Source organism: Otolemur garnettii, unplaced genomic scaffold (assembly GCF_000181295.1).
Source record: "Otolemur garnettii isolate 467f Iridium unplaced genomic scaffold, OtoGar3 scaffold00047, whole genome shotgun sequence".
Taxonomy (NCBI): domain Eukaryota; kingdom Metazoa; phylum Chordata; class Mammalia; order Primates; family Galagidae; genus Otolemur; species Otolemur garnettii.
The window spans coordinates 11,599,587-11,614,062 of record NW_003852442.1 but is presented as its reverse complement, the minus strand read 5'-3'; the positions used below and the strand labels follow the sequence as shown (position 1 = coordinate 11,614,062).

General features: G+C 46.2%; 1 protein-coding gene across 1 annotated transcript in view; it reads left to right on the top strand.

The window, feature by feature from the left end:
• The window catches only part of ZFHX3 (zinc finger homeobox 3), a 238,636-nt gene that overhangs the window by 184,445 nt on the left and 39,715 nt on the right, over window positions 1-14,476 (top strand). The window contains 1 exon segment of the mRNA XM_023514108.1: window positions 12,198-12,305. Coding sequence (XP_023369876.1) covers window positions 12,198-12,305 — 108 coding nt within the window.

Below are 14,476 nucleotides of genomic sequence, written 5' to 3'. Positions count from 1 at the left end.
TAACCTCAAACTCTTGGGCTTGAAGCAATTCTCTTGCCTCAGCCTCCTGAGTAGCTGGCACTACAGTGCCTGCCACAACGCCCGGCTATTTTTTTTGTTGTTGCAGTTGTCATTGTTGTTTAGCAGGCCCCGGGCTAGGTTCGAACCTGCCAACCCTGGTATATCTGGCCAGTGCCCTCACCTACTTTTTCCTTGTTTGGACCACCATGCCTGTTTATTTTTTCTATTTTCAAACACACCTGCAGGAATTTCTGGTTTCACCACCTTAACTGTGTCTAGCTAAATTCTACCCAGCTAGATTTTGGCCTCTTTTTGCTTCTATCTCATTCTGCAAATTGTTTCTCGTTAAGGCTCAGTTTTCTGTCTTCATTTCCATTCTCCAGGAACATTCCCTATTTTTTCCCAGACTTTACCGACGTTCTTTAGTAGTTGAGTCCATCCGTAGGCTAACTCATTTTAGACAGAAATGGATCTGGTTTTCTGATATACATATATTTAATTTTAAGAAATAGTCTTACCTAGGTTTTTTTTTTCCTTTCTTAGTGTTTCATTGGTTACTGTCTAAATCATCTTCTTCCTCCTCCTGTTTGCAGTGTTGAGTGGTAAGTGGGGAGTCACTTGCTGTGTTCTTCCTGCTCAGGGGCGATCTCATCTTCACACTGCCTCACAGAGTGTAACAAAACCTTTTGGTTGTTTCTAGTTTCCTGTCCTTATTCTTTCTTTGCCTGGTATTCAGAGTACCCTTGGAAAAAATTGCCCACTTACGAAAGTTTGGGGAGGATTCTGACTTACAGATTTCTAATATGTCTCTTCCATTTGCAGTGTGCCACAGAACAATTTAAAAATCTAAAATTATTTCTTTAAAATGCAATTGTATGCCATGAATATCTATAGATCCCTTATTCCCTATTTTTTTTCCCATTGAGACAGAGTCTCACTTTGTCACCCTCAGTAGAGTGCTATGGCATCATAGCTCACTGCAACCTCAAACTCTTGGGCTCAAGTGATTCTCTTGCCTCAGCCTCCCAGGGAGCTCAGACTACAGGTGCCCACCACCATACTCAGCTAATATTTCTCTTTTTAGTTGAGGCTGGATCTCACTCTTGCTCAAGCTAGTCTCGAATTCCTGAGCTCAAGCAATCCATCTGCCTCGGCCTCCCAGAGTGTTAGGATTAGGGCGAGAGCCGCAGCGCCCACCAATACCAGCTCTTCATCCAGCTCTCTCCACTGCACCTTCTGCCCAGATCCTTGATGGCTCTGGCATCTCATGGCAACATCTCCTTTCTCTTTTGTTTCTCGTTATTTGTTGTTTTCCAACGTTCCCACCATGAAAGGTGTGGGTGTTAAGTCTAGAATTTAAATTGCTTTGACTGAATTATTTGCCTTGATGATCATGACTGTGTGCTTTAGTGTCTTGAGATACGTGTATGTGGCCTTGTAAATGGGGGGATACGTAATGCAGTTTGGTGCTTTTGAAGGATCATCACCTGATCTCCGGTCTAAGAAACACCATACAGGAGGAAAAGCTAAATAGATAGACACAGAGTCCTGAAGCTGAGCCCACAGGACAGTTGGCAGCTGCAGGGCATTTGGAAAGGGGCTGCTGAAGCTGAAATCACGGCAAAAGGGATGTGGGGTTGGCATTTTTGTTAAACCCTAGAAAAAGACCATTGTACAGGATCCAAACTTAAAAATACAGAGAGGCCTTGGACTCAACAACTGGCATTACTTTCGAAGTTCCTGAAAAGGAGGAGGAGGGTCCAAGAATTTTCTCTCCCTTTGGGCACAGAGGAGCCGTCCAAGATGCCTATTAAAAATGACAACAGTTTACCTGCTCCGTCTGCCTTTCCCTCCGTCAATGCAGGAAAGCTTTTCAACAGAAACCTTGGGATTTTCTCCATGCCCCAGGTTCCTGCTTCACTTTCTTTGCAATTTCCTAGGAAGTGTCAGCTGAAACACATTGCCCCCACACTGACTGTTTGTTTCAGACTGAAGCGTGTTTGGGGACTTGATGGCTTTGGAGAGAGGCCCGGTTTTTGACTTGCCACATGTAGACGCGTCCTGAAATGTCTCAGGTCTGACCCTGCATGCTCCTGGCGGACTCAGGCTTTTCCCCACCGGCACCAGCAACGTGTGGTAGGCAGCTGCGGACTCCCCAGGATGTTTGGGGATGTAAGAGCCGGCTCTCAGCCACCTCTGGGGTTCCTACGTGTTCCTCGCCTTGCGTTCTTGAATGTGCAGTCCATAAATACGCATGACCTTTGCGTACCCTTGGGCCTGGCCGAGGGAGGACAGCAGGTTTCGCTGGTGTTTCCCTGGGTGCACCGTCGCCTGAAGTTGGCCTGATTTCTGTCCCCCAAATTTGGTTTGGAAAGTGTAAGCCTTTGTTTGTGCTTTGTTTTTATGAATCAGCTTGTTCTACCAGCTGTGCATCTGTGTGGCTTATGATCATGCAAAACGCAGCTTCTCTGACAGCCAGTCCCTCATTCTGCTGCCCGCTGGTGGGGGCGAACTCCTATTTCTGCCTGAATTCTGTGCTTCTAAGAGGCAAAGCTGTTTTTAGGGACTCTCCAGATGCTGTGGGCTAAAGAACGAGACGACAAACAGGCTGAAAATGCAGGCCCCTCATGTGGACCCTCATGTGACTCAGACCTCTGGAGTCAGGGCTTTATTTTTTTCAGTCCTGCTAATTGTTTCCAAGGTCAGAAACACACCGCTCACCTCCTTCTCTTGCCGTTTGCTGTTTTGCTTATCTTTCCCCCAGATTTTCCCTCTGTTCCCTGTGGCATTGTCAAATTGTGTCTCCTCAGCCTTTTGAATGGCTCGGCCCTGCGCGGCCACCCCTCCACCGCGCCTTCCCAGGCTGTCGTTGCTGTATAGATTGCATCCATCACCCCTGACATTCCCGTCACCAGAGCCATCCCGCAAGATTTCACTTATGCCCATTAGGTCCTAATCACCAGCATTTAATATCACTTCTGGTATATCCTGTTCATTACCCACACACCTTCATTTGTATAGAGAGGCTTAAGTACACTTACGGGGCCTGCCTTGACTTTTTTTTTCCCCCCCATCTATCTATTTTCAACATTTTCCAATTTAAATAATAAATAAGGAAACAAAGCTTAGAAAAAAAAATTTTTTGTTTTTTTTTTTTTTTGGCATTAAGCGTATCTCTCTGTGACGAGCCAACTCAGTTTTGACTCGGAAGGAGATACCAGCCTTCTTTAATGGAAACTGTTAAATTTTTTTTTTTTTCTAATTCACTCTCTTTCTATCACTCACATGTGTTTATCTGTCTTGTCTTCTCCTCACCAAACGCCGAAGCCTGGCAGTGTTTATTTCAGGCAGGGTGTTGTTGAAAGACACGTGGGTGTGGGGACTGGTCGGGCCTCACACCTGGAATGTCAGAAAGCTTTCAGGCAGATCTGCTCTGTTGAAAAATGTCCCTTTCCATAGAGAAAGGGGACAGGTGGGAACTGTTTTCCTCAACCCCCTGCCCTCGTATGTGGTCATAAACTCCCAATTCTGACCATATACCCAGACACCCTAGATACCGCCGCTAAATCCACCAAGTGCTTTATGCTGATGAGTAAGGGTCTGAAGCCCCTTCCTCCTCCGTCGAGACCTTCCTCCTCCTCCTGCTAACACCAGCTTTTTTTGCCTTTACCCATCAAATATTCTGCCTTTAACACATTATTGTTTCCTCTCGTCTGTCCTCCCCTCTTTCTCGGATCCTAACTGAGTTAGATTCTTTTTTTTTTTTTCCTTGACCAGTATATTTTCAACAGAAGTGGGGGCAGGACACCCCTTCTTGGTATCAAGGGCCTTCTATTTTGCATGCCCCTTCTTTCCAGAACATTCCAGTTTGGTGTGAGGTTAAACGGTGCAAAATACTGTTTGAAAGGAAGGGGAAAACGAGAAAGGAACTTGTCAAAATGCATTTGTTAGATCACGTTTTAAATGAAGTACAATTGAAGGTAGTTTTTGTCCAAAGAAAGGAAAAACCCCAGCAAATCCGCTGAGCTCCCAGAGAGCGCCCCTCCTTTGTCGTCGCCCTGACATTGAAGTGTAATTTTTCATGGTTATTTGGACTGGAAAATGGGGGGGAAAGGGAGAGATGGCCCTGCGATTATTTCCCATAAATGACAACACAATCACATCACGCTCCGCTACAAACATGCTCAGGGAATTTGCCTTTTTTACATTTCATGTGTGAAAGTAACAGCAACAATCACGGCTGTGTAGAAATCCAGGGGAATTAATCCCTGATGAATTCCGTTTACTTGCGAGTTCTGGGACCTAGCTGGGCTTCTCATTTAGCGTGTGTTCTGAGACCACTCCAGCCGTCGGGTTGGTATTTTACAAACTGGAACTCACACCTTTCAGTTATTCAAAAAAAAAAAAAAAAATCTTCCTGTGAATAGCCACCAGGCGAGTCTGTGACATATTTAGTTCCGTTGTGCTTTGTTGCTACACGTTTACTTTTATCCTTTCTGGATTTCTGCAGGGGGCAACCCAGGTGCTTTTGCTAAGAACACAGATAAATGGAACTTGTTGCAATGCTGGCTCTAGGCGTTTCCTCCCTTTTTCTCCTCTCTTGACCCCCACCCACCCCCGTAATTCTAGTGTGGTTTTGACAAACTGTTCAAATGACCAAGTGGCCTTGCCTGGGAGAGGAAAAATGGCAGGACCCCTCCCTCGCCACACAACGGCAGTGTTTTTTCACTCACGCTCAGGGGTTCTGTGCTGTTTCCGCAGGAGGGACAGCGCCGGGAGGGGACATTTTCTCTGGGAGGACTTAACACGCTGCGACCACTTTGGACCCATGACACGCTGTCCCGTCAGTGCTCATGTTAGAGGTGAAGTTAAGTAAAAAGGCAAATGGAGCCCCCCCCTTCCCCACATCTTTGCACTCACAGTGCTGGACTGTGCTTTACCCAGCAGGGCTGGACGTGCAGGCTGCGGCTCAGGCCTCCCTTCCCAGGCTGCCTCTCACCACACAAGCCCCATTTTTCTCCTTTCTGTAAACAGTGGTAAGATCTTCAAATATACAAAAGCATAAATGGTCTCTATTCTCCAATTAGTCATTTTTAATAATCCCCAGAGTTGCCTTCAGAATGTTGACTCGTACTGCCTGATGCCAGAAGCAGCATCGGTGGGGTGGGAGGGAGGACAGGAAAGAAGGCCAGGGTGGGGGGCCTCCCCCAGGGCACCTGAGGAGGCTGGCAAACCCGCCCTGCCCCCCCCACACACACACACACCCCTGGCAAGCTGGGTCCAGAAACTCTAGGTGCTGTGGCCTCAGATGTTTTGGTAAATGAGCACCTAGGGGTAAAAAGAATCCTTATGGTCAAAGGATCCAGTGAAAGAGGCCCTCACTGGAGCAACAGTAACTTCTGGAGGGCTGAAATACATTAGTGTAAATGTAAATGACCCCTTCAAGAAGGCAGTTGTTAGCGGTTTGGCTACTTTTTCTTTCTTTTTAAAAGCCATCAGTGAGGGAAAATTACCTGGAGGAGGCTGGGCTGGTCCCTGCCATTCACACCTGCCAGAGTCAAGGGTGTTTGGTAAGCCTGGCAGAGAGGAAGCGATTGAGTGGGTGATAAAATGGGGAATGGTGAAGGTGGAGGGAGAGACCTAGCCCTGCCTGTCTCACTTTCTATCCCTTAGACACAGGGCACGGGGCTCTACTGCATTTCAGAGAGGCCTGGGACAGTCTGCTCATCACCCACTGGGAGAGGGTTCTTTTCACTGAATACCGTGGGCTTTATTAGCGCGTGGGAGCTCTAATGTCCACTGTAAAAGACATCCCAAGGAGGTGGGAAAGTAGCGCACGGCTGGTGAATGAGCACGGCCCAGCTGTGCAGCCCCTGCCAGCCCCGCCCTCCCACACGCACCTGCCCTCACCCCTTCCAGGTTTCCTGCGAAGACTTGGCGGATACAGCTCAGGATATTCCACTCATCAGGGTCAGTTTGGGATCCTCTTGTGATTTGGCATTTTTCTCCATAAGTCTATACAGCCTGTTAAGAGGTAGAAAAGGGGATGGGCAAAGTTGACCAGCAATGTAAAAAAAAAAAAAATTCAGGTGATCATCCACACAGGGCTTGCGTGGAGATTTGAAAACTCCCTATTGTCTGTGCGTGCATGCGTGCGTGAGAGCGTGTAGTCACCTTTACTAACATGCTCAGTATAAGGCGTGTGGAGAGAACAGTTGCATGTGTAGTATGCAAACCCACCTTAACTTAAGGGAAAATTTCTAGGATGTTGTTGCCCAGAAGACCTAGTTGTTGGGCTCTCTCTCAGGCCACTTGAGCCCAGCCAAGCTGTCAGGGCTGAAAAAACACGATGGAATAAAACCAGGGAGTGAACCTTTGAGAGGCATCGGGTAATATGGAGGAACAGCTTATTATGTTTGGGATCTGGGTGTCACTGTACATTTAGGATATAGCCCACAGCACATGTAAAGTCACCTGCTGGTAGGACTTCTGGCCACTATTCATTGGAATTCCATTTGCCAAAATGTCGTGGAGGGAGAATGACATAGTTAGTGGCCCACCCCTGTGGGTGCAGCCGTGAATGTCACCACCCTTCCTCTGACTTAGAGAAGGCAGAACTAGAAGAAAGAAACTGGGAACTACATGGGTGTCTGTCCATCAGCTTTGCAGATGGTATCCTGTCACCAATTTCTGTTGTAGCAGGATTTCAGCACACTGGATTTTAATGCAAAAAGTGGTCTAGGCCTTAGTAGTCATCTTTTATATTGTGGGATTTGATTTGACCTGTATTTGCAAAATAAAGCATGCGTATTCTATAGAGTATTTGTAGCCCGTAGACATTTCCCATTAACAAAATGCCAAAAGGATTGGACATGCCAGAAAGTGTTCTGCCCTCTTTCCCCAATTGTGCCAGCCAAGGCCAAAGAGGACAACCAATTGGCCAGGGCATATATGGTGGATCTCAGAGGCCGGCACCCACACGGGAGTTAGAGGAACCAAGAGGATGTGGGACACAATCAGCGCTCTTCCTGCCACCCACCACAGAAACACCAGCCAATGCCACTTGTAGATGCCACCCTCCATGTCACTCCTGCTGGTCAGAGTATGTCCGGCCTTTATCCCGCCTGCTCAGTGGTGGTTGGTGCTCGTCCTTGGGTTCATTAGGCTGAAAACGGAAAAAGGAAGCGCTTTAACCCTCTCTTCAAAAGTGAGCAGATTGGTTATTTTGTTTTTCAAAGAAGAGGTCCTATATACAATTAAAACTTGTTTCTGGTAAACCTCATTCCAGGAAAGATGAGCTTTTAACAAAAGGCTTTTGACAGCTGCAGGCGATTTCATTTTTTTTAATGCCGAATGAAAAATCAATACATTTTTCTGGGTTATACATATTCAGAACAGGCCTGGTATTTCCATTATAATGGAAAGTGGGTGTCTCTGCACATCTCGCCTGTCAGAGCGGCACCGCCGCATTTTCCAAGCCACTGCTAAATATTTCAAACCTGATCTGATTGTGGTTCATGACAGCTAATGTTCCTCAGCTCTTGAGCCTGCCGACAGGCAAACGCACTTTATTTCACCCCCACCCTCAAACGCCGCTCCCTCTAAAGAAAAAGGAAAGAACAATTTCATTCTTCGGGGATCACAGATTGGTGTATTATTTAAGTAACATGATCATGTGAGAGCCTTGGGTACAGACACCCTGATTCTTAGGAGAATTTCCAAATTTCTATCACATCGAGGCACTGTAGGGGCTTTGTCAGTTTGGGGAAGGTTTGAATTAATCTGCATTATCCTGTTAAGAGTTAGGAACAGAGGGACTAGTCTTCGTCAGTGATTGACTCCCCTTTCCTCTAAGCCTGTAAGCAATTTGTAAAATACCCCCAGTGGACGCGTCGCTAGGCCCCCACTATTTGGAGGAACAGTGCCATTTTCCAACTGGAATGTTTTTCTTGGGTGACACGTTCAGGGAGTGTGTGCAGGGAGGTTGAATGCTGACTTCGTGATGATGCCACTTCTACTTTTGGCTTCTGCCCGGTGCCTCTTCCACAAACCCATTTCCAGGTTGTTCATAGAATTGTTACAAATCCCCATGGGTTGCCAGTTGGCACACGTGCCTCCTTTGGGAGCAGATTTCAGCACAGATGGGGAAGTCCTGCAGTCACCTTTACCCAGATGCTGAGTATAAGGTGAAATTTGCATTTGTGGTAAGCAAAACCATCTCGATTGAAGGGAAATTTTCTGGGAGTGTGGGATCATCCCCTTAAAAATCTAAGCTGTTCTCAGAACCTTTTCCTTTTAGAATATGTTTATCTGCTGTAATTCTGACACCTGAGGGCTCTGCTCTTAGCCAGAGACATGAGTGCTGGGGAGGTGTAGGCTGGTTTTGGTCCAGTGCTGGTTAACTGCTGTCTGGGACAAGGAGGTGGTGAGGGAAAGAGAATTTTTAAAGGGACTTCAGTCCCTGTCTTACACGGATGTGAAAGGCAGAGAGGGACACGAGGAAGACCTGGCCATCGAACTGGGCTTCTATGGGGGGTTAAGGCATCTTCCCTGTCTTCCAAATTACAGATCCTTCTGGGAAGCTCTGAGCCTGCTGTCCCCTCCCAAGAACCAGGGCGGGGCTGGGAGTGGAGATGACCTCCTTTCACAGGTCCTGGCTAACTCCTTGGGAAAGCATTGCTGGTGTGTTTCAGTCAGGATCTAAAATCTCATTAAATGCTTTAAGGAGAAGACAGTTGTGATTTGTCTGTTTCAGCCTTCAAAATGGCAAGGTGGCTGTTGTGTGCCTTGGTGAAGGAAAGAAGGAAATCAACCTTTTCCTCTGAGTGAAAGACTGGATTTTCCAGATAAAACTGACCGTCATTCCATCAAGTCTTCACTTGTTCTACCATCTGTCAGTAGCTGATATTATAGAAAAAAAAAAAAATCTTCAGCTTCTGTAATGACCCAGACCAGTTGCCACTGACTTGAGTGGGTGGGGCGGAATGCAGCCTGCGATCTGGAGGGGGAAACTCCCCTCCTTCCTATCAGCATGTGTGTATCAAATATACATTCCGAAAGGGAACAGGGCTGGAGATCAGCCCCAGGAGCTCAGCTTGGGGACACAGCTCCCCCTCTCAGAGCCAGATGTCACCCGCCCCCGCTTCCCTGGTGTTTCCAGTGCAGAGAGACCAAACCCTTCCTGTGGGCGCCCTGGGCCTGGCTTTGGTGAGGGGGCTTGCTATGCTTTGGGAACCAATAAAACACACCCTATCTACAAAGCATCGTGGGCTCAAGCTGTCCAGATGAATTTGCAGTTTGTATCCCTGTTTTTTAATCATCTCTACTACCTTTATTGGTATTCAGAGCTCACAGTTTTCTGGTTACTGTCAGCCTGGGGTTTCATCCATTTTAAAGAGCTATTTTTCCACTTGCTGTTGATGATGATGGTATAGAGACAGATGGTGTAACTGCTTATGAATGTCCTATTTTATTTCTCTAGAACCAGACGGTTCACTCAAAGACATATATTATTTCCACATGCTAAGGTTAAGTGGCTCCTGCAGCCAGCTGCCCTCCCGGGCCTCGCCATGCGGATGGCGACACCTGTAGGTCACACATGGAACTGCAGGGATGTGCCGGCTGGGCTGCAGGGGATCCGGTTTTTAGGTGGGGGTGAGGACATTGATCCCCTTGTAAAGGGAGCTGGCTTATCCAGGATTTTCCTAATCATTTCTTCTTCCACCACTCACATAACAGCCTTTCAGTGAATGAATCTCAAATGATAATACTAAACCTAGGAACTCAAGAAGAAGACTTGATTTGTAAATCTTAAAGAGGAAAAAAAAGGAAGATAAGCAAAATAAGTTCCTCAAATAACCTCTTTCGTTTATCCTCTCATTGGAAATCAGCTTCCTTCATTTTCTGCTTGCAGGAGGGCAAAAAGGGGAGGGAAGCAAAGGCCCAGTGGGCTCATTGAATATTTCAGCAGCAGTCACAAAGCACCACGTGGATTCCTTGTTATTGCACCAGTGATCTGCTCGTTCTTTACAGAATCTATCTTCTCAACACATTTGTTTGGAAAGGCTTGAAGAACCGGGGTCAGTGCCAGGTGATCCATGAGTTTTTAACTCTCTGCTCCAATAGCTACAGGTCACATAATGCGCTGGCCTCGGCGATGGCCTCCCAGCGGGTAAATTCCTTCCCTTCTCTGCCAAGTGGCACCTTCAGACCCTGTTCATCACATCAGGGTGTTCAGACAGTCTCCATCTAAGGTGAAAATGTGTGTGTGCTAGAGAGGAGGGGCCACTGAGCTTCCCAGCTTTGCCTATTTTAAGAGACCTAGCTGATTTGGGTAGACCAAACTTAATGAGATTGATTGGCTGAATGCTGGTATCACCATTCAGAGATGAATTTTATAAAAATAGCATTGAATAATTTTATTTAAAAGCCTAAAAATGTGCATGGACCCTGGGCGGTGCCTGTGGCTCAAAGGAGCAGGGCACTGGCCCCATATGCCAGAGGTGGCGGGTTCAAACCCAGCCCCAGCCAAAAACTGCAAAAAAAAAAAAAAATGTGCATGGACCCTGCTACCTGGATATAATGAAGATAAACACATATTATACTGTGTAACTTGCTTGTTTTACTCCACAGACATTTACTGAATGATACATGATGTTAACGTGGGACTGTACTTCTGATTGACATCTAACCTACAGTTGCCTGATTTTTCCAAGTTCGAACTAAGGGTGGGATGGGGAGACTTGACAAATTATATGTGGAGTCCTTAATCGGAGATGAAAATAAGCAGTACTTTTATTTCATCCCTGTTTCCCGTGTCCTCATCATAAACCTCCTACTGGTGGTCACAAAGACAGAATGTTCCCTGACCTAGTTCAACTTTCCACTCCTTGGACCTCCATCATTCTTTCTGGGAGAGTTAGGGAAGAAAGTTTCTTCCTTGAATATCTGAGAGACCATCTGAGCTTATTTTATTCTGCATTCCTTTTACTTTCTTCGTGAGATAAAATGTAAAGGCTATTTTCTGGAGGGCATGGGACTTTGAAACATAGAAAAGTAGAAGTGGGGGAGAGAGGGTTAGAGAGACCTCTGGTGGTATTGGACAGAGCCCCACTCCAGGGCTCTACACTGGAGCCCAATACCGGATCCCTGCTGGGGTCTGGTCTAGTGAAAGATGTGGACAACCTTGCTCTCAGATTGCTGCACCTCAGCAGACATGTTCTTCAAACTCTCCTAATAATTTCATCTTTATGAAAATGGTTTCCACCTTGGTTTGTCCACTTTATTCATTGATGTAACTTATTCTTACTGAATGCAAGTTTGGTGTAATGATCCAGAGGGTCAAAGAGAGCAGCAGAGAAGTGTCTCCCTTTGTTCTCCTCAGCATCTAAAGCATCTTATCCTCCTCTCTCCTACTTGGGCAGATGGGATTTCACTTCATAATTAACCTAGTGTTGGCAGTGGTCATTCTTTTTCCTTCACTATAGCACTGTGTATTGAGCTTTAGAGACATTTCCTGGGTTAGTTTTCAACCAGTAGGGGCTAAAGAATGGAATGACTTCAAAGTGAAAGTATATGACTCTGTTAGAAATTTTTATCCCTTTCTCTCCAAACTTTGCTTCCCACCCCTGGCTCCTGGCATGCCTCCGAGATGCCATTTGGTTTCTGGAACTCGTTACGCTGATGAAATTGTATCACTGACATTCTGTGCCTCTTCAGAACATGAATGACTGCAAAAGACTCCTGCCACAGTCCGACGCATGCATGGTCACTTGAAGCCCTGTGAGGGTCAGTGACTGAGGCTGGCCAGGAGCTTGGCAAGAAGTGAATGTGTAAACCACATTTTTGCATTTTTAAGTATAAAAGACTTGTATGCAACTTTAGGGATTCAGATGGACTTCATTGCTTCAGTAGGATTTTTCAGATAGATCCATCTGAGAATACCTGATGGCCACAGGTCTGGAGCGAGTCACCACCTCATACCAACTATTTACCCAGAAAGAAGATCCCCATTCCTCACCCACACTTCAGTATAACTGTAACACTATCAGCCTCTCAAGGGCCACGGAGAAGAGAGAAGGGTCAGAGTGGTCAGCATCTGTGTTTTGTGATTGGTACGTCTTTGGAACAGGTGCCATGGGTCCTCTTTCTTCTTTCCATTTTTAATCCTTGACATTTTTATTTTTCTTCTGTTTCAGAAGAGGCTGTTGAAGATGTTGAAGGACCCAGTGAAACAGCTGCTGATCCAGAGGAGCTTGCTAAGGACCAAGAGAGTGGAGGCGAGAAAGATCAGAGCAAGTGGGCAGGTAGGGTGTGTGTCTGCTCTCCAGCCTTCCCGCATTTCCTCCCCGGGAAGGATGAGGCTAAAAGCCAGGGAGCAGGACATGGATTTTTTGTTTTAATTTCAGATTAATATAAGGGTATGTGTGATTAGGTTTCATTGTTGTGGTTTGCTAGATAAAGTCCAAGTTGGTTGTAGTTGAGCCCTTCACGTATATGGTGTGCCATATACGCTTACATTGTGCCTGTTAGGTGAGAACTTCCCACTTCTTCTCCTCCTCCCTCCAACCCCCTTCTTGAATTTAATTGTGTTTTTCTCTCATGTGGGCATGTGGTTGTTCATCTACCAGTTTCATGCTAACACTGAGCACATGGGATGCTTGCTTTTCCATTCTTGGCGATACTCACTTGGGAGAACATTCTCCAAATCCTTCGCGGTAAATACAAAAGGTATAAAGTCTCCTTTTTCTTTTTATGGCTGAGTAGTCTTCTTTGGTCCACATACACCACAATCTATTTGCTCATTTGTGAGCTGATGGGCATTTGGGTTGTTTCCATGTCTTGATGATTGTGAATTGAGCTTTGATAAACACTCTAGTGTTAATGTCCTTACAGTGAAATAATTTTTTCTTCTTCTGGGTAGATATGTTGTGATGGGATCATGGGATCAAATGGAAGGTCTATTTTAAGCTCTTTGAGGATTCTCTATACTTCTTTCTAAAAAGGCTGTCTTAGTGTCCAGTCCCACCAACAGTATGTAAGTGTTCTCTTCTGTCCACACCCACACCAGTATCTGCAGCTTTGGAACTTTATGATGTGGGCTGTTCTCACTGGGGGTAGGTAATACTGCAAGGTGATTTTTCATTTGCATTGCTCTGATAATTAGGGACAATGAGCATTTTCTCATGGGGCATGTGCATCTTTATCCAGAAAAAATAATATTAGCCTGGGGCAAGTGGGAGAGGGATTTTGTTTTGCTTCTGTGAGTGGTCACCTCACCTTCACTCTCCTTTGTGATACCGTATTAAAGAATTTTTTCAGTTCCTTAAGTGAACAGAGCAACTTGTTCTTTGAGCATCTGGATGTGGGGCTGTAGGTGGGGGCATCTGGGTTTTTGAGGTAACGTGTCTTTAGTAGCTTTTTGTCGGTGGTCTTACCTCCTTCTATTGAAGGTCCAGTCCCCCCATCCCCCCTGCTCCCAAGGCCAGCAGAGGGATGTGTTAGGTAGAATTTGGTCGGAGTCCCTCCTGCCTCTCAGCTTCAAGCTACTCTGAGCAAGACAGCAGTGAAAGGTGGTCTTTGTCCTGCGTTTAAGGACCTGACAGGACCCTGGCCCACCCTGCCTACTCCCCTTGCCCTGCCCCTCTCCCGGCCAAGCACCCACAGGCTGAAATCCACCCACAGGGGAGATGGGCAGAGCAGCCAGGCAGGAGGCCATCTCACCAAAAAAAAGAGGACATTGAAGAAAGCAAGACAGGAAGAACTGTTTCTGGAAGAGCCAGTGGGAGAGAAGGAATAGCCATTTCTCAAGATGATAAAATTTCTGTATTGAGGGGAAGAAGAGCTGAGACGAAGAAGAAGAGCTTAGGTTTATTGAAGAGGAGGAAAGTTGCTTCTGGGAAGACTAACGGGGACAGAGAAGTCTCCTCAGAAGCTACCGCCATAATAAGAGGAAATGATCTGACCAACAACAGAAGTTATTTTATTCAGTCAACCTAATGTTGCTAACATTAATATTATAATACTTAGATTTTTAATTTTTTTTTTGAGAAAAGACTTGCCTTCTAGAGTCTGTATTGGTTGTGACTTTGTTACTTTTCTAGGCACAACTGTTCTTAAATCACGCTCAGTGTTGGCCTTCACTGTTTAAACAAGATACAGAATCTTGGAGAGAGGCCAGAAGACAGCAGTGTAAATGACTGAAGGCTGAAAAATATTGCCTCTGAGAAGCAGCTGAAGAAACTGGAGGCATTCAGCCTAGAAAAGAGACATTTGAGAGGCAGCGTCACAGCCTCCAGATATCAGCAGGGGGATGTAGTGGCGTAGCCAGCGGATCCCGTGCAGTATTTCCTAGTGTTGGGTCGTTGCTGCTGCAGAATGAATGGACGGGCACCCCAAGTGGAACTTTGTAGAGACAGAGTCTCACTTTTCCGCCCTTGGTAGAGTGCAGCGGAGTCACTCCAGCAACCTCCAACTC